Source organism: Macaca nemestrina, chromosome 7, assembly GCF_043159975.1.
Source record: "Macaca nemestrina isolate mMacNem1 chromosome 7, mMacNem.hap1, whole genome shotgun sequence".
Classification (NCBI taxonomy): domain Eukaryota; kingdom Metazoa; phylum Chordata; class Mammalia; order Primates; family Cercopithecidae; genus Macaca; species Macaca nemestrina.
In genome coordinates this window covers 149,556,409-149,579,137 of record NC_092131.1, presented here as the reverse complement: position 1 = coordinate 149,579,137, position 22,729 = coordinate 149,556,409, and the positions used below count along the sequence as shown (strand labels likewise).

General features: G+C 37.9%; 1 protein-coding gene and 1 long non-coding RNA gene across 13 annotated transcripts in view; one reads left to right on the top strand and one right to left on the bottom strand.

Moving 5' to 3' along the window:
- Positions 1–22,729, bottom strand: part of ATOSA (atos homolog A) — a 133,965-nt gene that overhangs the window by 22,609 nt on the left and 88,627 nt on the right. For all 12 annotated transcript variants that reach the window (XR_011606044.1, XR_011606043.1, XM_071066828.1 and 9 more), the window contains 5 exons: positions 12,421–12,605; positions 10,413–10,615; positions 9,961–10,086; positions 7,388–9,200; positions 3,950–4,063 (listed from right to left, as the gene is read on the bottom strand). Coding sequence is in view for 10 of the 12 variants with exons in the window: in XM_071066828.1 (XP_070922929.1) it covers positions 3,950–4,063; positions 7,388–9,200; positions 9,961–10,086; positions 10,413–10,615; positions 12,421–12,605 (2,441 nt within the window). In the remaining 2 variants the exon portion in view is untranslated. The remainder of the gene's footprint in view (positions 1–3,949; positions 4,064–7,387; positions 9,201–9,960; positions 10,087–10,412; positions 10,616–12,420; positions 12,606–22,729) is intronic.
- LOC139355425 (uncharacterized) overlaps positions 10,110–22,729 on the top strand; it is a 50,228-nt gene continuing 37,608 nt past the window's right edge. Inside the window, exons 1-3 of the long non-coding RNA XR_011606045.1 lie at positions 10,110–10,247; positions 16,096–16,210; positions 20,849–21,032. This is a non-coding gene — a long non-coding RNA (uncharacterized lncRNA). The remainder of the gene's footprint in view (positions 10,248–16,095; positions 16,211–20,848; positions 21,033–22,729) is intronic.

Genomic DNA, 22,729 nt, shown 5'->3' with positions numbered 1-22,729 from the left:
GCAGAAACAGTTTTTTCCAAAACCTGTTTGGAAAAACATGGAAAAAATTGCATGGAATTCCAATATATAGTATAAAGAATATTTTGCTTTTTTATATATTTCTCTATTTTTTGGGGAGGTGGAAAACACTTCCAACTTTAAAATAAAAAGGAAAAAAAACAAAAAAACAAAAATACAGATAGGAGCCTGAGGTCCCGCCAGCACTGCCCACTCTTTGCCCATTCCACCTACTGCAACATTTCCAAGAATCCTATGTTTTACAGAGAATAGATTTGAAAAGTACTACACTCCTAGGTTTTCAACCATCATTGTATACCAGATTACATTTAAAGCAAAACACCACCTAGCTCAAAATATCCTAAAATAAAATACCTAAATGTTAATTAAAGGTAAAATCATATACAACATACAAGTTAGACAGTTTCGTTTCTAGAATATTAAATATGTGTACCTGACTCTCTGGTCTAATTGGTGACTGAAGAGACAGATGACACTGAAAATTTAAACCACCTCAACATTTTGGAGAGCTGTACAAGTGCACCATGTTATTTACTGTAGTCAGAACTTAATTGTGAAATTTTCAATCTAAATCCTCATGTCTTCAATTCTGCAAAGTTCTCTACCTTCATTTCTAATATTGCATTTTCTTATTCTATTTAGTCTTTCCTTTTAAACTTCTACCAGACTTACATTGAACATCTCATTCTCTTTTCTTTATGGCTTTTTCGTGTTTTACTATTTCTCTTCCTCTTTGTGCTTCATTCTAGGTGCTTCCTAAATATTTGTCCGTCCACTCACAAAATCTCTATTGAGTTGATCCTAGTCTGCTGTTTAATTCATCTGTATGCGTATGCAAGTGTGTGTATACACTTCATGTATTTTTCATATCTAGAATTTCTATTTAGTTCAAATCCATGTTCTTTCATCTAAATTCCCTATCTTTGCCTTCATTTCTCTCCCAGAACACTTAAAAGAGTTTTTAACTCTCAAGTTGCTCTGGTAACAGAGTTCCTATACGTGCATCCTTCCATTTCTTGCTCCTGCTGATTCTTTTAAGGTGCTCTGTAATTTTTTTTTCCTCTAAGATCATCTTCAGTAAGAGGTATCTTCCATAAAAATAAATCTTTGCTGCCCTGGGTTATAGATGTGGGATAGTTTCATGTTTCCCCTACTAATACTAAATGGATTTCATGGGTTCTTTAGTTTTTATGGCTATTTCTTAGCTAGACATCTCTGAATCTCACAGGTAGCATAAATTCAGAACCCCTACTATGTGTGGCTTAGATTTAGGTACAATTTCTTTCGGGTGCTTCCTTTCCTCCCATGTACTCCACCCCTGAGTAAATAGATGGATATTTTTTCCCCCTCTCTCATTTAGAGAAGGCCAGTCTTCCCTGTGCCTGGCTTTATGAAGAATCTGGTCTCAGCTAAGATTGTTACAGACTTGCAGCCTTGACTCCTGTCTCAGCAGGGGCATTGAACCCTAGTGCTATTTTAGGTTCAAATATCCTAGTGGAGCAAAATTTGACCCAGGTTACTCCTTGGGAATTTTCCTTTCTTGCTCTTACACAACGTTATGCATTTGGAAGTTATTATACCTCTTCTAGAATCTCTGTGGGGGGAAGGGCCAAGTGTCTTCCTATATTGACTCAGTCCACCATATTGACCAGAAGTCTGTGGTGCTTTTTACACTAGGAAGACGCTGAAAATTTTTTCCCTGATCTCTTGGGCATTTTAAATCACCGCACAGGTAGGTCAAACATTTGGAGTTTTTATTTTAAAATGGACAAAAAAAATCTGAACAGACGTTTCTCAAAAGACAACATGGAAATGCCCAACAGGTATATAAAAAAATGCTCAATGCCACTAACCAGAGAAATGCATATTAAAACCATAACGAGATGTTGTCTCACTCCAGTTACAATGACTCTTATCCAAAAGACAGACAATAATGGATGCTGGCAAGAATGGAACAAAAGGGAAACCCTTATACACTATTAGTGGGAATGTAAATTAGTATAGCCGCTGCGGAGAAGACTATGGAAGTTCCTCAAAAAACGAAAACCAGAACTACCATATGACCCAGCAATCCCACTGCTGGGCATATATCTTAAGGAAAAAAAAGGGAAATTAGTATATTAAAGAGAGAGCTGCACTCCAATGTTTACTGCAGCACCATTTGCAACAGCCAAGATATGGAAGCAACCTAAGTGTCCATCAATAGATGAATGAATAAAGAAAATGTAGTATATACACAATGGAATATTATTCAGCCACACAAGGAATGAAATCCTGTCATTTGCAACAATATGAACGAAGCTGAAGGACATTATGCTAAGTGAAATAGGCCAGGCAAGAAAGACAGATATTCCATGTTCTCACTCATATGGGGGAGCTTAACAAAAACAATTGAACTAATGAAGATAAAGGGTATAAGGATGGTTGCCAGAGGCTTGGAAGAGTTGTGAGGAAGCAGGGATACAGTGGGAATGGTTAATAGGTTCAAAAACACTGTTGGATACAATGAATAAGATCTAGTATTTGGTAGCATAACAGGGTGACTATAGTTAACAATAATTTATTGTATATTTAAAAATAAGAGTGAAATAGGAAGGTTCCTAACATAAAGAAATGATAAAGGCTTGAAGTGATGGATAATCCATTTACCCCGAATTGATCATTACACATTGTATGCCTGTATCAAAACATCACACGTACTTTATAAATATATACAACTATTTTTTTTTTTTTTTTGAGACGGAGTCTCGCTCTGTCGCCCAGGCTGGAGTGCAGTGGCCGGATCTCAGCTCACTGCAAGCTCCGCCTCCCGGGTTCACGCCATTCTCCCGCCTCAGCCTCCCGAGTAGCTGGGACTACAGGTGCCCGCCACCTCGCCCGGCTAGTTTTTTGCATTTTTTAGTAGAGATGGGGTTTCACCGTGTTAGCCAGGATGGTCTCGATCTCCTGACCTCGTGATCCACCCGTCTCGGACTCCCAAAGTGCTGGGATTACAGGCTTGAGCCACCACGCCCGGCCAAATATATACAACTATTATGTACCCATAAGAATTTTAAAAAAAAAACAGCAAAAACCATTTGGAATTTTTTAAAAGTTGTTTGGACTTTAATTTTTCTAAAATAGAAGCCTGAGGTCCACGTTATACATTTAAATTCTGCGTCTATTGTCCAATAATTATTTTTTGAACATACACAAGATACTGTATTTTTCTAGTTACTAAAAAACACATACAACTAAAAATACGTTTGTAGCAAATTAAAAGGATTTTTAGTTCTGCTACACAATTTACTGCTTACCTCAAGTTTAACTGAAATGGTAGCCATACCAACTAACTACTGACTGCTTACATGAAAGAGGGATGATACTAACCATCCTCACAACACTAAGGTAGACATTATCATCCTGATTTACATATGAGGAAACTGAGACTCCAAGAGACTGTGTCGCATAACTAGGGGGAAGTCAATGTGACTCCAAAGTGATGCTTTTAACCACTGCACTCAGATCTGTAAATCTATTTGTAATTGAGGAGTGGACAGATTTATATGTCTCAAGATGATTAAGTGAAGGGATTCCAAATCAAAAACAGCAATAGATTTAACTTGCAGATGACCCAGTTAGTGGTATCAGTAAGATACAAATCCACTTGATGGTTTTTGCTTTTTTCACGTCTAGTAACAGTTAAAATGTTAGGCAAAAGAATTTCAGAGAAATTTTATAACTCTAATACATTTCATTTTTATTCACATTTTTGTCTTTCCCTGTATTATCACATAGCTGTTAAATGTGTGATCAAAAAATAAAATGTTTCATAACTGGAAATTTAAAGATATTTAAATTTTTTCAATTAAAATTCGAATGAAATTATTTGTAAACCTTTCAGATGTGTGCAAGTTCTAAGCATGAGATAAGAAAAAAAAAAAATGCTTACAGGGCTTGAAAGAAGAGGCAAACCAGTTTGAGGATGAAAGGCTCTGGTTGAAGTTCCATCCAAGGAATGAAAATTATGTTTTCGCCAGACATTTGAATGTTTCAGTGTAGTCCTCTGTTAGGAAAATAATTAGATTTTAATTGTAATATTTAAATACCATTTAAAGAATGTGGACAGCTTTTTCATTTTTAGACTCGTTCCTAACACATTCTGAGGTATTGCTGGTGAAGTTGGTGATATACAAGTGGGATATCCCTTATCCAAAATACTTGGGGACTAGAAGTGTTTAGAAGTTTGGATTTTTTTTCTAATTTTGGAATACTTGCATCCTATATACTTTACCGGTTAAGCACCCCAAATGCAAAAATCCCAAATCTGAAACGTTCCAATGAAAATCTCCTTTGAGCACCTTGTCAGCAATTAAAAAGTTTGGGATTTTGGAACATTTCAAATTTGGGATGCTCAACCTGTATATCTACATCTTATGTTTACACACAATATATATATTTCAATTGGAAAATAATGTCTAAAATGGTTATTGTAATATGTTGAATTAAGTTCTAAAGAAAATATGTCCAAATGTAAATGCCTTATATGTTCATGTTTGTTCAGAATTTATCATCTAGCAAGCTAATATTTGGTTATTTCAATTTGTAAAAAAACTACTATGGTAGTCCCCTCTTATGCTCAGGGGATATATCCCATGAACCCCAGTGGATGCCTGAAATCACGTGTAGTACCAAACAATATATATATATTTTCCTATACATACCTATCCTAAAGTTTAATTTATAAATTAGGTACAATAAGAGATTAGTAATAATAAAATACAATTATAATAATATGATGTAATAAAAGTTATGTGTGAATGTAGTCTTTCTCTCTTTCAAAGTATCTTATTGTACTGTATTCACCTATTTTCTGACCTGGTTGACCATGAGTAAACTGAAACCATGGAAAGGAAACCATGGATAAGGGGTGACTACTGTACTCACAGGAAAAATTAGTATAATGTTAGTATATTATATAAATACTAGTATAATGAAAAATATAAAACTATGTCAACATTTTCAGATGATATAATTTGGTGGAACATCATATAGAAATATAAGAAACACTGTAAATTTAAAATTATATATAATGCAGTCACAGCACTATGTTTCTGATGTGATACAAGAAATAGGTTAATTCTTAAGGACTGGACAAGTTTATACCCAAAGATCAGAAATTCATAAAAATTACATGAATAAAAATTATAAAATATTATTCTGGGTCTTGGCTCTACCATTTATTAGCTTTGTGACCTGGGCAAGTTATGTAATTTCCCTAGCTCAAGGTCCTCATTTGTAAACTGGAGTTAGTAAAATCACTTAATCTCATATCAAAGTGAGAGGGATTAAGTAAGTCAACATGTGTAAAATATTCAGATGGGGCACACAGTAAACTGTTTATTATATTTAAAACAGGTACATGAAAAAAATGAATTTTAGTGGGCTTGAAAAATACCATGGCCAGGGTTAAGCCTCCCTATTAGATAACAGGATCAAAAGAACCGAATATTCTTAAGGCCAGTGTAGGTTTTTGTGACAATTATGCTTTTAGAAAATTGGAAACTACCATTTGATTAAACCCTATGTTAGGGCGAGATCTTCGGAAGAAAAATATAAACTGGAAACATGGCATAATTTTGAAATGTCCAGAAAAACGAATTTGAGTGATAAAAAAGACAAACCAAGGTCATTTAGACTTGGATCAAGGTACTTAAGAAGTTTTCCATATAATTGAGATACTGCTTGGAAAAGTAAAGGAAAGTGGAGCCTAATGATTTTTAGAAATTAAAAGGTAGTTCGGTAGGAAATCAAATAAAATGAAAATAACTTAAAATATCTTTTATGTATATAGTACATTAAGGACTACAAAATATTTATAAATTGTTTATCACTGCTCTAAGGCAAAAGATATTAATCATGAGTCTTGTAAAATTGAGGAAACAGGTTTTTAGAAGTAATATGACTTATTTATAGTCACTCAAGGACTAAACTGTGAAGCCAGGACTAGAACTCAGGTGTTTTGACCAGTAGCTTGGTGATTTCCCTATAGACAATTTGAAAGTCATTAACTGACCAATGGCATAGCACAATCGGTACACCGCTAATATTGGGTCGGACCTGCTAACAAATAATACATTAAGCTAATACAAATTTGATTTCTGACTCTTGTTTACACTCCAAGAATTGTTTGTAAGTGCTGAAATAAACAAAAAAGGGCAGCAGGAGGGATTAATTTGTTTTCTCAACAGGAGGGATGAACCAAGGACTTGTATAGTCCACAAATTTATCCTTGATTATTGTCAGGTAGTAGAAAGGAGCCTGGATTAGGAGTCAAGAGACTGGGGTGAGGGTGCCAGTTGAATCACTAAGGACTTTGTACAGCTACTGGTATGTCAGTTATTCTCTTTGAGTCCCAGTTTCCTCATAACTGTCCTACCTGTCCCATATGGTGAAGTACCACAAAGAACCAAGTATCCTATTAGGTTCATGCAAAAGCAATTGAGGTTTGCCATTTCTTTCAGTGGCAAAAACTTCAATTACTTTTGCAGAAACCTAATATGTAATATAACTGAACGTTATATACAAGCAACATACAAAATCCTAGTAATATTTTATAAATATTATATAGTATTCTCTTGACATTACAGATCAAATATTAAAAAGCTGAGTGCTTCTGTGTTTTTTTTTTGGTTGGTTGGTTTTTTTCTGTTTTTGTTTTTTTGAGACAGGGTCTCACTCTGTCACCCAAGCTGGAATGTAATGGGACAATCATAGCTCACTGCAACCTTGAACTCCTGGGCTCAAGTGATTCCCGCACCTCAGCCTCTCAAATAGCTAGGCCTACAGGCATGTACCACCATGCCTAGCTAATTTTTAATTTTTTTTTTTTTTTTTTGTAGAGATAGGGTCTCATTATGTTGCCCAGGCTGGTCTCCAACTCCTGAGCTCAAGTGATCTTCTGCCTTGGCCTCCCAAAGTGTTGGGATTATAGGCTGTGAGTCACTGTGCCTGGCCTGGGTGCTTCTGACTAGAAGAAAAAGAGGCCTTTAAGATGGGGGAGCAGGCGGAGAACAGAGCTAAAAGACCTAAATAATAGACATAACACCTCATGAAAACAATTACTGTCCTATTAATAGCTTTAAAAAAAGGTACCACTTCCTAGTTTTTAAACAGCCTGATCTTTATTTCCTCCATTTACTTTTTGTTCTTAAGAGAGTGGGTTATTTGCAAGGATGTTAATACTAGTTCTGTAGGTTTATTGCTGTATCAGATTGTGTGTCCTATAGATAATGGAACCTTGGGACTTTATAACTAGATCTCCTGTGAACAAAATTTAAATCATAACAAATATTTCAGAATTATATTTGACATATTAGATGTTACTTACCAATACCTCTGTATTTTTTGGTTGCTCACATGTAGACAAACAGTCTTCTATACTTCTCTGAGAATAGTTTTGGGATTTTTCATTAGTTGGATCTTCTTTCTTATCCTGTTCATTTTTTAATTGGTCTGACTTTTTACATTTGAAACCTTCATTATCTTTATTGAGATAATTCTCTATGCTATTAAGTTGAGTATTTTGCTCACATGTCTTAGGCCTTTTTGAGTCTTTATTTGAGGACATGCTTTCATATTTGTTCAAATATTCAGACATTTCCAACACAGTAACTTTTATTTTTGAGTCATTTTTCTTTGAATCATCAGATTGAAGATTGCCAAAGAATTTTGGATTATAGTTCTCATTTATTATTTTTTCCTTATACTTATTTGTACAAATCTGTTTGTCAATACTGCTGCAATTTGAATACTGCTTATCAGTTCCATTGCTCATTTCTTGCTCCTTAAATCTGCTTGTCAAATCTAAGTTATTTTCTTTGTGCTGAGACAAAATTGAGGAAGTCGACAAACTAGAACTTTTGTTCCGTGTTTCCTGATATGTACTTTGGATGATTTCACTAGGATTGTTCTGACATTGATTTCTTGTTTGACGTTTCAAAGAACACTTTTCTTTACTATTATTTTTAAAAGAAGTAAAACATTTATTAGATACTAAGGTTTTCCCATCACTGGTGTCTCCTAACAAGGAACATTTTGTGTGAGAAATGGAAACTGAGGACTTATCCTTATTTTTCTTCAACAAATTTTTGTCTTCATATGAACTCCTAAACACTTTAGATGCAACTGAACTGGAGTCATGCATGTTGAATGACGGCCGGGGGATATGTGATGCTGTTGGATCAATGTGCTCCAAGTGTTGAGCAATCCTTGCAATAACATCTTGCCGCTCCTGGAGTAAAGAGCCTATCAAAGGATTAGTCTCTCCAACAGGCATATGAGAAGAAAAGTCATTAGAAATACAAGTTTCACTTCGAGGAGTTTCTGGTTTTAGTCGAATTTTCCCCTCATTGCTGTCTTCTGGGGAGGTAAACTCTGGATTACCAAAAGACATGGAGAAAGTTTCTTTACCTTTTCCCACATTCTCATTTTCTTGTGAAACACGGGAAAGTTTTGAATGGAGTGAACTAGACTCTTGAGTATGAAATGGATGTCCAGAAACATGTGAAGTGCTTGGATCACAATGAATCAAATGCTGGGCAATTCTTGCAATGATTTCTTGCCGCTCCTGAATTAAAGAGCCTATTAAAGGGTTAGTCTCACCAGCTGACTGCCAGAAACTCTGGCGGTTAGAGACACTGGAATCAACCATTGAAAATGATTTTAAAGCTCTCACTGATGTTTCATGTGATTTTATATCGCCTATACCACTAAAGCCCAGAATATTGGCTTGAGATGTCCCATGGTCAGATTTACTGCCAGTGCCTGGATATAGTTTGACGTTTTTGACAGCTGCAGTATATTCTGGACTTGGGCCACTTTTTGCATGTAATACACTTTCAGGTGCCATGGTCCAAGTTTGTTTGCTACACAGACGCTGTGAACTGTTTGTACCACATTGTTCTGCTTCATTTGGATTATGGTGCTGATGGGTTTTAAGTTTATGTTGTTGAATTCTTTTCTCATAAAGGCCAATATTAGTGTGAATACTGCAGGTCAAAACTGGGTAATTAGATTGTCTGGGCAAAGACTGAACACTGACTTTCAAGGCAACATTGTGAGAAACATTAGGAACAGGAAACACATGCTCAATTGGAGTCTGTGAAAAATTCCACTGTAGGTCTACATCAGCAGCACTGATTCTAGAATCACACAGAAAAATACTGTATTAATGGATTACAAAGGTTATATCCTTATTATTGCATATTATTGTAAATGTAAAGCAGTCATAAACTTATTTTTGTTTGCATTAATTACCACTGAGGTTTACTTTTAGCCATTTTACCATGCATATAATTCTGATAAAACCAATGTAAGTAATACAATAGCTTATGCTTGGAAGAGATGACCTTTTTAAGAACACAGATCACTTAAGCATTAAAGCTCAAGAATATTATAATTTAAAAATATTTGTTAAAACAGAAAAAAAGGACTTTGTAATTACTAGTACATAAATGGATTCAGCTAATTTTATTGTGCAAGGTGATTAAGAGACACCCTATCTCATGGCCATTTGCCTAAAAAGCCAATTAGCTAAACAGCTAATTGTTAACAGCCTGTTAACATTATCCAAGATGCCAAAAATTAAGTAAAACACAGAAATTCAGCAGCCCAGAAAACTTTTCTACTTTATAATAGTAGCATTAAGTCCATTGGTTCTCTAAAGTAAGCTTAAAAGTTCTCTTGATATTATTCTATATCAAATTTAATACAACAAACAAAATTTATACTGATTCAATCTAAATCTCTCTAACTTGTTTTGAAAAACCTCAGTAAATTTTATCCATTTATATTTAGAATTGCAGGAAATAATCCATTTAAAAGGTAAAATACCATTCGGTTGCTAACCAAGGTGTTTGAATATGCACTGTCCTTTTTTTTTTTTTTTGGCCCTAGACATACCTGTAGAGAATATTTCGTGGAATAGCACCATGAGAAACACTCAGCCACGCACTTAACTGAGAAAAAAACACAAATGAGCGGACAGCCAACAGAAGTGTCTTCTCTTCAATAAATCGGTCACCATTCCTAAGGGAAGTAACAAAGCATAATTTAAATGTAAGCACGTACAAAATGACTGAATTTTAGAATGGCAGAAGCTGATATCCATAAACTTATCACTCAGGATTTGTGCTTTGAAGAGCATAGGAATGCACTTATGATGTCACTTGAAGTCACAACTACTAAATGTAAGTACTACATTTACTCATATTTAGTGCCAAATATAAATACTATCTCAATTTTATTAAATAAATAGAGGAATTAAAAGACATGATACATTAAAATAATTTATAGGAAGTAATGGAAAACGTGATTTACCAAGAACAACTCTGAACTAACGTTCAACAACTTACTGTCGAGGAACTGGCTCCAAGATCCATCTTTCTAATAATAATGCATCTTGCTTAATTGCAGGATCATTTAGATCAATTCCCTCTGTGGTGGGCCCATCATCGCTGTAGCAGCAGTCTGGTAGTAGCATCATTTCCACCATGACTGGAAGGTTATTCTTCCACAACAATGTGACCTCAGACCTAGTTCGTCTGGCTTGGCGGCACTTAGAGAAAATGAATATAAGCAAAATGTCTCAAAAACCCACCTAATTTTGTATCATAGAAAATTATAATTGTAAAGTAGACATTTGTATGAGAAATGAGTCATTTATTGTAGAGCTTTTGCTCAGAATGCTATCTAGGTTTCCTCATTTAATAATGGATCTATGCTAGTGAGCTCTAGAGTGCAACGATTAGTACTGAACATTTATTTTATTTTATTTTTTTGTGACTGAGACTCACTCTGTTGCTCAAGCTGGAGTGCAGTGGTACGATCTCAGCTCACTGCAACCTCCGCCTCCCGGGTTCAAGCGATTCTCCTGCCTCAGCCTCTCAATTAGCTGGGATCACAGGCGCCCGCCAGCATGCCGGGCTAATTTTTGTACTTTTAGTAGAGACAGGGCTTCTCCATGATGGCCAGGCTGATCTCAAACTCCTAACCTCAGGTGATCTGCCTACCTTGGCCTCCCAAAGTGCTGGGATTACAGGCATGAGCCACTGTGCCCCGGCTGTATTGAACATTTGTAATGCAAATTTTCTTGAGGAGTGTATCTTTGCTCTACCTTGTGGAAAAAGAACTGCTATATCCAATGTCTGACAGGCCTCTGAGTTGGCCCAGCCTTGACTACTTTATTAATTTCATCATTTCACAGGAAATATTACTTCTTAAATCTGAACACCAAAATATTAAAAACTCATTTTCATTAAACACTCAAAATAAACAAGATCTTTTTTTTTTAAGATGGAGTCTCACTCTTGTTGACCAGGCTGGAGTGCAATGGCATGATCTTGGCTCACTGCAACCTCTGCCTCCCGGGTTCAAGCAATTCTCCTGCCTCAGCCTCCTGAGTAGCTGAGATTACAGGCACCCACCACCACGCCCAGCTATGTTTTGTATTTTTAGTAGAGATGAGGTTTCACCGTGTTGGCCAGGCCAACCACTACGCCTGGCCTCAAAATAGACAAGATTTTTAAAGTTTAAAATTTTGGATCACATTTGAGAAACTAATAAGTGGGAGAAAAATTCTTAAAGCAAATTGTTTGCTACCTACACCAAAATATTTTGAACAATGTTACACAAAAATCTTACCATTAAAAAAAAGGAATACAAAAGGGAAATTGGTTAATGTGGGGAAAATAATCATAACAACATCAATTTACCAAATGAATAACAATACAAAGTGGAAGAGCCAGGGTTGAGATTCTAAAAATAAAGCAGGCCGGGCATCATGGTTCATGCCTGTAATCCCAGCACTTTGGGAGGCTGAGGAGGGCGGATCACGAGGTCAGGAATTGGAGACCAGTCTGGCAAATATGGTGAAACCCCATCTCTACGAAAAATACAAAAATTAGCCAGGTGTGGTGGCATGCACCTGTAGTCCCAGCTACTCAGCAGGCTGAGGCAGAAGAATTGCTTGAACCCAGGAGGTGGAGGTTGCAGTGAGACAACATTGCGCCACTGCACTCCAGCCTGGGCGACAGGGCAAGACTCCATCTCCAATAAATAAATAAATAAACAAAGTAAAATCCAACAGCATAGATAGTCTTAAATCCAGCTTATGAGATGGCTGGTATGAAACTGGGTGCCCACCTCCCCACTGATCAGCAAAACTACCTGCAATGCCTTCAAGAGCCTTATTTGAGAGCTAAGTTTATTAGCTATGGTCCAGGATTTGGATTTTTTTCCCTTTATGATTATGATCAATTTTACATTGAAATGTGATAATTATAATTGTAATAAAATAAAGGTGATGATGAACATAAACTAGTTTATATAAAAGATATAAAGCATTCAACACAAGATTCTCACCTGGGCCAGCTTGTCACTACATTCATGTTTGGTAGTTACTGGGTAACAAGACTGTGCTGGAGGGCAATGAAAGCTTTCTGTTCGACCTTTTACAGAACATTCAGGTGTTCGTCCTTCTGTTATCAGCAAGGCCAAAGAGACCAAGAACTCCTCTGCATCATATTCAAAATATTCATCCAGAGTATCTGATATAAAAAAAGGGGCAAAGGGTCCTCAATTTAATGTACTCTTAGTAAGAACTCATCTGGTCTGCCTAAAATAACTAATATCACATGACACATTTAAGAATATTCATTTAACAAAGAGTGAAAATAATAAAATCAAGACAATCAAAATATACTAAACTCTTGATTCACAAACTATACAGAAGTGAGGAGATGATGGATAATTCCAAATTCTAGTTGAACTGGTTAAAATTATGGAATTGTATTTATATAAACATTAGTTAAAACACTGAAGGTTTAGAAATACATTTATCATCCTATGATAATAATAATAATTATTATTTTTTTGAGACAGAGTTTCATTCTTTTTGTCCAAGCTGGAGTGCAATGGCACAATCTGGCTCACCGCAACCTCCACCTCCTGGGTTCAAGCGATTCTCCTGCGTCAGCCTCCCAAGTAGCTGGGATTATAGGCATGTACCACCATGAATGGCTAATTTTTGTATTTTTAGCAGAGACGGGGTTTTGCCATGTTGGTCAGGCTGGTCTCGAACTCCCGACCTCCGGTGATCTGCCCGCCCAAGCCTCCCATAGTGTTGGGATTACAGGCATGAGCCACTGCGCCTGGCCTATAATAATTATATTTTTGGGTCAGGTGTGGTGGCTTACTTTTCTAATTAAAAAGTAACACATTTTCTGAGAAATTTATAAAATTCAGAGAGTAAGACAAAAATAACTCATTTTTCAGAGATATCTATTTTAACTTTATAGCCTATAATAATTATATTTTTGGGTCAGGTGTGGTGGCTCATGCCTGTAATCCCAGCACTTTGGGAGGCTGAGGTGGGCAGATCACCCGAGGGTGGGAGTTCGAGACCTGCCTGACCAACATGGCGAAACCCAGTCTCTACTAAAAATACAAAAATCAGCTGGGTGCAGTGGTGCATGCCTGTAATCCCAACTACTTAGGAGGCTGAAGCAGGAGAATCGCTTGAACCCGGGAGGTGGAGGTTGCAGTGAGCCAAGATTGCCCCATTGTACTCCAGCCTAGGCGACAGAGCAAGACTCTTGTCTCAGAAAAAAAAAAAAAAAAAATTATATTTTTGGATGTCAGGTACAATAGTTTTTGCACACAAATAATCACTAATAGCTAAAAGGTTAAAATGTCTTATGTCGTATTTTTAGCTAAGATGTTCTATTGCTATTATTTACATATTAGAAAAAGATATAGATCCACTGCATGTTTCTCTTTCTCTCCCCTTCCCTTCCTTTACTAGTTCCTTAGTTTCACAGCACTAATTCTGTGACATGAAAATTCATAGTCATGGGGTCCTCTGTGCTTTTACTATATAGTAGTAACAATTGCTAAGGAAGAAATGCTATACTTATCCAGCAGCGGCACAAAGCCTGATTTGCAATATGTGGAATGTGGTATTTTGGTTATTACAGTTTCAAACAATCTAATCTATAGATTTTTTTTTCATGTAGTTATGGTAATTTAAATATTTCTCACGCGTGCTCCTAGTTTTTTAACAGTTAATTTTAAAAACTGTTAACCCGCTATACAAGTTGTTCATACACAAAAGTGCACATACTATTCAATTTGTTGTATAATTTGTTGTACAAAAAGTTGCTCTTATCTCTGCCAATTAAGCAACAAATATTTCAAGTGCCTATTATACCTCAGGTAATAGGGGGACACAGAGTCATATGCACATAGTTCCTAGTTTTGAAACCTTTACAATTCAAAGAATTTTAAAAACAAACAGAACAATGCAGCATGAAATGGGAAGAGAGAAGGTGAATTTGAGCAGAGATTTCTTATAGAGAAAAGTATGCAAAAAGAAGGACTGGAGCCAGATTATGAATAGCTTTGAAGGGTATGATGAAGAATGCTCTTTTCTAGCTTCAGGAAGGCTTATCAGAAAAGGAAGAAGCCTTAAAGTAAACTTTATTGAACTGGCATTTTAAGACCATTCAGAAAAGTTTCTCTAAAGTGACCATTTGGAACATATAAAATGACAGCCAACATTTGGTAATTTATCACTGTCAGTTCGAAGTACTTTCTACACATCAACTCATTTAATCCTCGGAGCAGCTCTAGAAGGTGAGGACTATTACTTCTATTTTTCAGATAAATGAAGCATGGTAAGGTTAAGTAACTTGCCCAAGATCATCAATTAGGAAGTAGCAAAGTTGAATTTGGAAGCTGGACAGTTTAGCTCCAGAACCTGGGCTCTAGTTCTATTCCCAGTCAATTCATTCAGTTTATCATACATCCCCAGGTTAAAAAATACATGGATCATACACTTTAAAAATTCTCAGAGCAGCAGACACAACAACCAAATACATACCATACTGTGATAACCACTCGTACAGACATTAGCAATCTATAAGAGCACAGACTGGTGGCCAGTAGTTGGGTAGGGGTATGTGGTGGAAGACAGTGGTGAGGAAAGGTTCTAAGGGGTATGTGGTGAAGACAGTGGTGAGGAAGGGTTCTACAGTAGTGACGTGTTGCTTGAGACAAGTCACTTACTGTTTTCTTCCATTAAATGAGGGTAACATCTGCCTAGTTGTCTGAAAGAGCTTTAGGAAGATCACGTAGAGCAAGATTTTAACAGTGGCCATTGTCAAGAGTGAACACCGGCAGCCTTCTTTAAGTTGTGTGACCCCTGGTTGGAAGTGATGGTTCATGCCTATAATCCTAGCATTTTGGGAGGCGGAGGCAAGAGAATCCATTGAGCCCAGGAGTTCGAGACCAGCCTGGGCAACACAGGGAGACCCTGTCTCTACTATATATACAAAAAAGTGTGACCCTGTTTCCCAACCCCACCAAAGCCAATTGATTCAAAGTAGGCACCTGACCCATCCTGGGTCAGTCTATTTCCCAAGACACTGGAGTTAGGATTCAGAGATGTTAGTTTGTCCCTATCTGCTATGACTTAAACTGAGGCAACGTACACCCAGGAGCTATGTAATGACCATAGACTGCCATGGGCATGGAACAGAAAATAAGAGAATGAAATAAGTTACATAGTGAATGAGAGAGAAAGGAGACTTTGTAGCCACAGAAAGCCAGAAAAAGTAGTTGCCTGATTCCTGACAATGTTCCAGTCCCTCATAAACCTACTGAGAGAGAACTCTGTATCCCTAGCAATCAATTCCTTTAAGCTTGTTGAGTGAATTATTTGTAATCAAAAGCACCTTGACTAGTAACTAAAATATAGTTATGAAATTAGAGAAGATAATCATCAAAAATAAAAAAATTGCTAGTCTATAAATGAGAACTGAGTGATGGGCTGAATCGAAATTCATATGTTGAAGCCTTAGCCGGCACTGTGACTCTATTTGGAAATAAGGCTTTTAGGAGGTAATTACAGTTAAATGAGGTCATAAGGGTGGTAATGCAGGTAGCTTTAAAAGAAGAGAAAGTGACCTCCTCTCTCCCTGCTTTCCCCCACCTCCCACAGCCCGCATGTGTCTCCCTCTCGCTTTCTTTCTCTTCAAGGAAAGGCCACATGAGCACACAGGGAGAAGGCAGCTGTCTATGAGCCAGGAAGAGAGCTCTCACCAGGACCTGAACATGCTGGCACCCTGATCTTGGACTTCCAGCCTTCGGAAATGTGAGAAAATAAATTTCTGTTGTTTAAGCCGCCCAAGTCTATGGTATTTTATGGCAGCCTGAGCACACTAAAACATTGAGGAAAATAAAACTTTCCAAAAATGTGACTATTTCAAAATTTAAATAATGATTTTCTAACTAAAAAGTAACACATTTACTGAGAAATTTATAAAATTCAGAGAGTAAGACAAAAATAACTCATTTTTCAGAGATATCTATTGTTAACTTAATAGCCTTGTTTTAAGCATATATACAACTTTTTTTTTTTTTTTTTTTTTTTTTTTGAGACGGAGTCTCGCTCTGTCGCCCAGGCTGGAGTGCAGTGGCCAGATCTCAGCTCACTGCAAGCTCTGCCTCCCGGGTTTACGCCATTCTCCTGTCTCAGCCTCCCGAGTAGCTGGCACTACAGGCGCCCGCCACCGCGCCCGGCTAGTTTTTTGTATTTTTTAGTAGAGATGGGGTTTCACTGTTTTAGCCAGGATGGTCTCGATCTCCTGACCTCATGATCCACCCGTCTCGGCCTCCCAAAGTGCTGGAATTACAGGCTTGAGCCACCGCGCCCGGCCGCATATATACAACTTTTAAAACAAACTTAGGTTCATACAATGTAGCTTTTAATCTTATTTTTCACATCACATTACATAGTCTCCACTTCTGAATAAATAAATATTATTTAAAATAAATAAATAAATATGTAAAATTTGTAAGAAAGCCCATAATTCTTTTAAAACCAAATCCACATAATTGTAACACATAATTGACTGACTACCTCTGCATTATCACCTTGGTATCAAGCATGACTCATCTGCAGGCCTCTACCCAGAGCATTAATGTATATGATCTCCCCAAATACTGTATACCAAAGCCTGGCTAAAAACTCATCATTGCCCTCATCTATTTTTCTTCACTCTTTTTTTTTTTTTTTTTTGAGACAGAGTCTTGCTCTGTCACCCAGGTTGGAGCGCAGTGGCACATTACTGGCTCACTGCATACTCTGCCTCCCAGGTTCATGTTCATGCCATTCTCTGGCCTTAGCCTCCCGAGCAGCTGGGGCTACAAGCACCCACCACCATGCCCGGCTAACTTTTTTGTATTTTTAGTAGACATGGGGTTTCACTGTGTTAGCCAGGATGGTCTCAATCTCCTGATTTCGTGATCCGCCCACCTCAGCCTCCCAAAGTGCTGGGATTACAGGTGTGAGCCACCGCACTCAGCCCAATTTTTCTTCACTCTTAACAAGGATGTCTCTTAAAACTACTTTTTAAACACTACCACTACCACTATACATATCCTAAAGAGCACCTGATCATTTCTGCAGAGATAAAATTCTGCAAAACTAACAGGTTAGATTAGGAAAGGACATACAAAGTGGGGAAGAAGGTGGAGAAAGTGCAATGACTGAAAGAAAGATAGGCGACAGAGCAAGACTCTTGTCTCAGAAAAAAAAAAAATTATATTTTTGGATGTCAGGTTCAATAGTTAGATCCAAAATAGTTATATTTTGGATGTCAGGTACAATAGATGTTACCAGGACTCTATGACTTGTTATCCTCATGCCTGCAAAACTGCAATACATTTCCAAAGCTCCTAGAATGGAGTGGCTAACTCTTGCAGTAGGAATTATCAAGTTTAAAGTGATAAACACTGAACTGTTACAAAAGAGTATTTTCTTCTTCTTCTTTTTTGTTTTAGAGACAGGGTCTTGCTTTGTGGCCCAGGGTGGAGTGCAGTGGCGTGACCATGGCTCACTTTAACCTCAAACTCCTGGCCTCAAGCAATTCTCCCACCTTGGCCTCCCAAAGTGCTGGGATTACAGATGTGAGCCACTGCCGCAAGCCACTTGTAAATAATGTAACATTGGACTAAAATTTGGTTGCTTTGGTCATTGTCTCTGTGGGGGACAAACTAAACAAACTTCAAAACCATGACTGGAGTTTGCAATCCCTCAGATGACTTACTGAACTTAGGGTGTTAAATGTTTTTTTTTTTTTGGAGACAGAGTCTTGCTCTGTCACTCAGGCTGGAGTGCAGTGGTGCGATCTCAGCTCACTGCAAACTCCGCCTCCTGGGTTCATGCCATTCTCCTGCCTCAGCCTCCCGAGTAGCTGGGATTACAGGCGCCTGCCACCACACCCGGCTAATTTTTTGTATTTTTAGTAGAGATGGGGTTTCACCGTGTTAGCCAGGATGGTCTTGATCTCCTGACCCCGTGATTCGCCCGCCTTGGCCTCCCAAAGTGCTGGGATTACAGGCGTGAGCCAGGGCGCCCGGTAAGGGTGTTAAATGTTTAAATGAAAAATCTGAAACAAAGATTAGAGATGATACTAGTTATCTGTTAATTACTGGTGTAACTATTACATAAGTATTGAAAGGAATACTATGGATTATACAATGGTATTTTGAAACACATAAAATATTACCTAAGTACAAGTGATATGTGATGACAACTTTTAGAAATTTGTCAAGAATGTCTAACTTTAATAAACGAGAATACTAAATCATAGTAGTCCTCAGAACAGTTACATTGTTATAGATTGTCCTTGAAAATTGGCAGTAAAAAATTTTTTTAAAGAAAAGTTACATCATTTTTTATAATGTCAACCTCTAAACACAACAGCAGAGTTTACTGAAGAATATGACCAATAATTGCGAAATATGTCGGACTAAAGAGAATTCAATAGATCTAATTTGATATTCTGAGGACACAGCTCACACTAGAAATAAAGTTTGATTTTAGAGCACCTGAAAAAGTCTACTTTTACAAAAAAAAAAATGTTTCATATCTAGACTAATATAAACTGCTAGGCCTTCTTACCAGTTTCGCATGTTAGAAGAAATAAATTATTTGGCCAGGTGCGGTGGCTTACTCCTGTAGCTCACTCCTGGAGGTGGATCACTTGAGGTCAGGGGTTTGAGACCAGCCTGACCAACATGGTGAAACCCTGTCTCTACTAAAAATACAAAAATTCGCCAGGCATGGTGGTGCATGTTTGTAATCCCAGCTACTTGGGAGGCTAAGATGGGAGGATCACTTGAACCCAGGAGGTGGCGGTTGCAGTGAACTGAGATTGCACCACTGCACTCCAGCCTGAGGGACAGAGAGAGACTGTCTTAAAAAAAAAAAAAAGAAAAGAAAAATAAATTATTGGACATAAAATGTAATATTGAAGAGAACAGAAAGTATGTTATAAATTTTCACATGCTATGAAGGACAGATCACTGGACACCAGTGATTAACCAATGAAAACACAGTTCTGGGGGTCCCTCTACCTAAGACCTCAATGAGGATTGTGCTTGCACTAGGCTGTCTGGGAGCTATGATCAGACTGACTGCTTTTGCATGCTCTTCTGGTTCTGGAGTGTAGCAGCTTCTTAAAATTCCCCACCTGTTCTGTCCATCGAGAAAAGTGAACAACTTAGCCATTGGGAAAACTTTGAACAACTGGAGTGATCCATAGACGAAACAGACTAAGAAGTAAATTCTTCATTGCTAGAGGTGTTCAAGGAAAGTTTCATAAACACTTGCCAGGGTGTGGCTGAAGAGATTTATGTAAGCGAGTGGCTCAATTAGGCTTGTTCTCAGGTTTTGTCCAACTCTGAGAATTTATGGTGCTTTGCTCTTTAGAAAAACCACAGGAGAGAGACCAGAACCACTAACTCCTTCTTGAGAGACTCTAACCAGGAGCCCAGCTGAAGCACTACTCATTATATACACACACTTCTTGATTTAGGAAAACAAACAAACAAACAAACCAGGATGGCTCAAAGCTACTTCAATGGGAGTGAAAGAAGAGTGTCTTTCCCATTGCTAGGCTGTTATATACGCTGTTTTTTCCCTAAGGCCTGCCAGGGAAGGAGAAGGAGCCTAGGCCTCTTATGCCATGAATTAACATGGAAAAGGAGGCCTGGGAACAGCCTGGGGAATTGCTGCTAAGAAAGTTTATCTAAAAATAATGTCCAGGCCGGGCGCGGTGGCTCAAGCCTGTAATCCCAGCACTTTGGGAGGCCGAGGCGGGTGGATCACGAGGTCAGGAGATCGAGACCATCCTGGCTAATATGGTGAAACCCCGTCTCTACTAAAAATACAAAAAATTAGCCGGGCGTGGTGGCGGGCGCCTGTAGTCCCAGCTACTCGGAGGCTGAGGCGGGAGAATGGCGTAAACCCGGGAGGCGGAGCTTGCAGTGAGCCGAGATCTCGCCACTGCACTCCAGCCTGGGTGACACAGCGAGACTCCGTCTCAAAAAAAAAAAAAAATAAAAAATAAAAATAAAAATAATGTCCAGCCAGGGGCAGTGGTTCATGCCTGTAATCCCAGCACATTGGGAGGCTCAGGCAGGCTGATTGCTTGAGCTCAGGAATTCAAAATCAGCCTGGCAACCTGGCTAAACCCCATCTCTACAAAAATCAGCCGATGTGGTGGCACGTGCCTGCAGCTGCTCGGAAGGCAGATGAGGGAGGATCACTTGAGCCTGGAGGTTGAGGCTACAGTGAGCTGGGATTGTGCCATTGCACTCTAACCTGGGCAAGAGAGCGAGACTCTGTCTCAAAAAATAAAATAAAAATAAAAAGTGTCCTTTTTACTTCATGATGTACAACTGAGTATTGCGAATAAAAATTCTTCTATGAATTTATCCCCAGAAAATAACGGAAGAAGTACACCAAGCCAAATGTCCAAGGATGTTTATGAAAACGTTTATACCAACTTAAAAAAATTGGCATCAACCTAAATATTCAACAATATGAGACTGGTTAAATATACTGTGGTTCAGTTAGATCTAAAATAATGACATATCTACTTTTGACAAGGAAACATATCTACAATGTAAGTAAAAACCTAATGTTTAAGAACAATGTTAGGATTATGTATCTGTGGAATCACAAGCATATATAAGCACAGACAGACATACATACAACAAAATATTATCAGTCCCATAAAGCAAACACATAATCCCATATACTAAATTGTAAATAAATCACTATTCTCTGACTAGCATTAGGTAAGTAACTCCTATTAACTGAAAAATAATATGCAATAAAAGCAGTCCCAGTGTCATATATTTTTAATTAATGAGTTACTACTTTTTGTAACCCCTACTGATATGGTTTGGCTCTGTACAAATCTCACCTTGAATTGTAATAATCCCCACCTGTCATGGGAGGGTCCCAGTGGGAGGTAACTGAATCATGGGGGTGGGTTTTTCCATTCTGTTCTTGTGATAGTGAATAAGTCTCCTAAGTCTCATGAGATCTGATGGTTTTATAAAGGGGAGTTCCCCTGCATATACTCTCTCTTGCCTGCTGCCACTTAAGATGTGCCTTTCACCTTCCGCCATGATTGTGAGGCCTCTCCAGCCATGTGGAACTGTGAGTCCATTAAACCTTTTTTTCTTTATAAATTATTCAGTCTTAGGTATGTCTTTATTAGCAGCATGAGAATACACAAATACACTTACTATTTCTTTTCTTTCTTTCTTTTTTTTTTTGAGACAGTCTCATTCTATCATCCCGGCTGCAGTGCAATGACATGACCTTGGCTCACTGCAACCTCTGCCTCCGGGGTTCAAGCAATTCTCTTGCTTCAGCCTCCTGAGTAGGGATCACAGGTGCGCTTCACCATGTCCGGCTAATTTTTGTATTTTTAGTAGAGATGAGGTTTCATTATATTGGCCAGGGTGGTCTCAAACTCCTGACCTCAAGTGATCTACCAACCTTGGCCTCCCAAAGTGCTGGATTACAGGCATGAGCCACTGCACCAGGCCTACTATTTCTTAAAGTAGGTCATAGTTTGGTTACTTAATACTGGCATTTGTGAAGACACACACAGGTAACAGTATACTGGTTCTGGTATTGAGAAACTGGAACTTAGTATCTGAAACACTTTTTCTTTTTAAAAACATATGTTTAAAAAAATTAGGTAAGAACTGGAATGTCAGTGAGATTCCATATGAGAAACATATGGAAATGAGAGGAGGCACCTGAGAATGGATATTAAGAATTAGTGGAAGAGGTTATGCTCAAAGAATGGGACTCTCAGTTAACATAACCACTATGTAGGTACTAAGACTTCATTTATTCAACAAATACCATAAAAGTACCAGGTTCCAGGCACTTTTGTAGACAATGGGGCTTGGAGCTTATATTGTTGTGATGGCACAGAAAAACAAAAACAAATTAATAAAATATCAGATGCTAAGTACTATGCAATAATTATAAAAAGGATGATGTGATATGAGAATGATTCTGGCAATGCTTTCTATCAGGTGGTTAGGGAGGGCTTTTTGAAGCAGGTAACATTTCAGCTGAGATCTAAATGACAAGGAGCTAACCATTCAAAAATTAGGGGAAAGAGCATTCTGAGCAATGACAAAGGTGGGAACGAATGGGTCAAATCCCAGGAACTAGAAGGTGAATGAGGCTGAAATTGCAGTGGGGAGAGAGGGAAAGCAGTAAGAGATGGACATTTAGCTAGGCAGGGTGGCTCACACCCATAAACGCAACACTTTGGGAAACCAAGGTGGG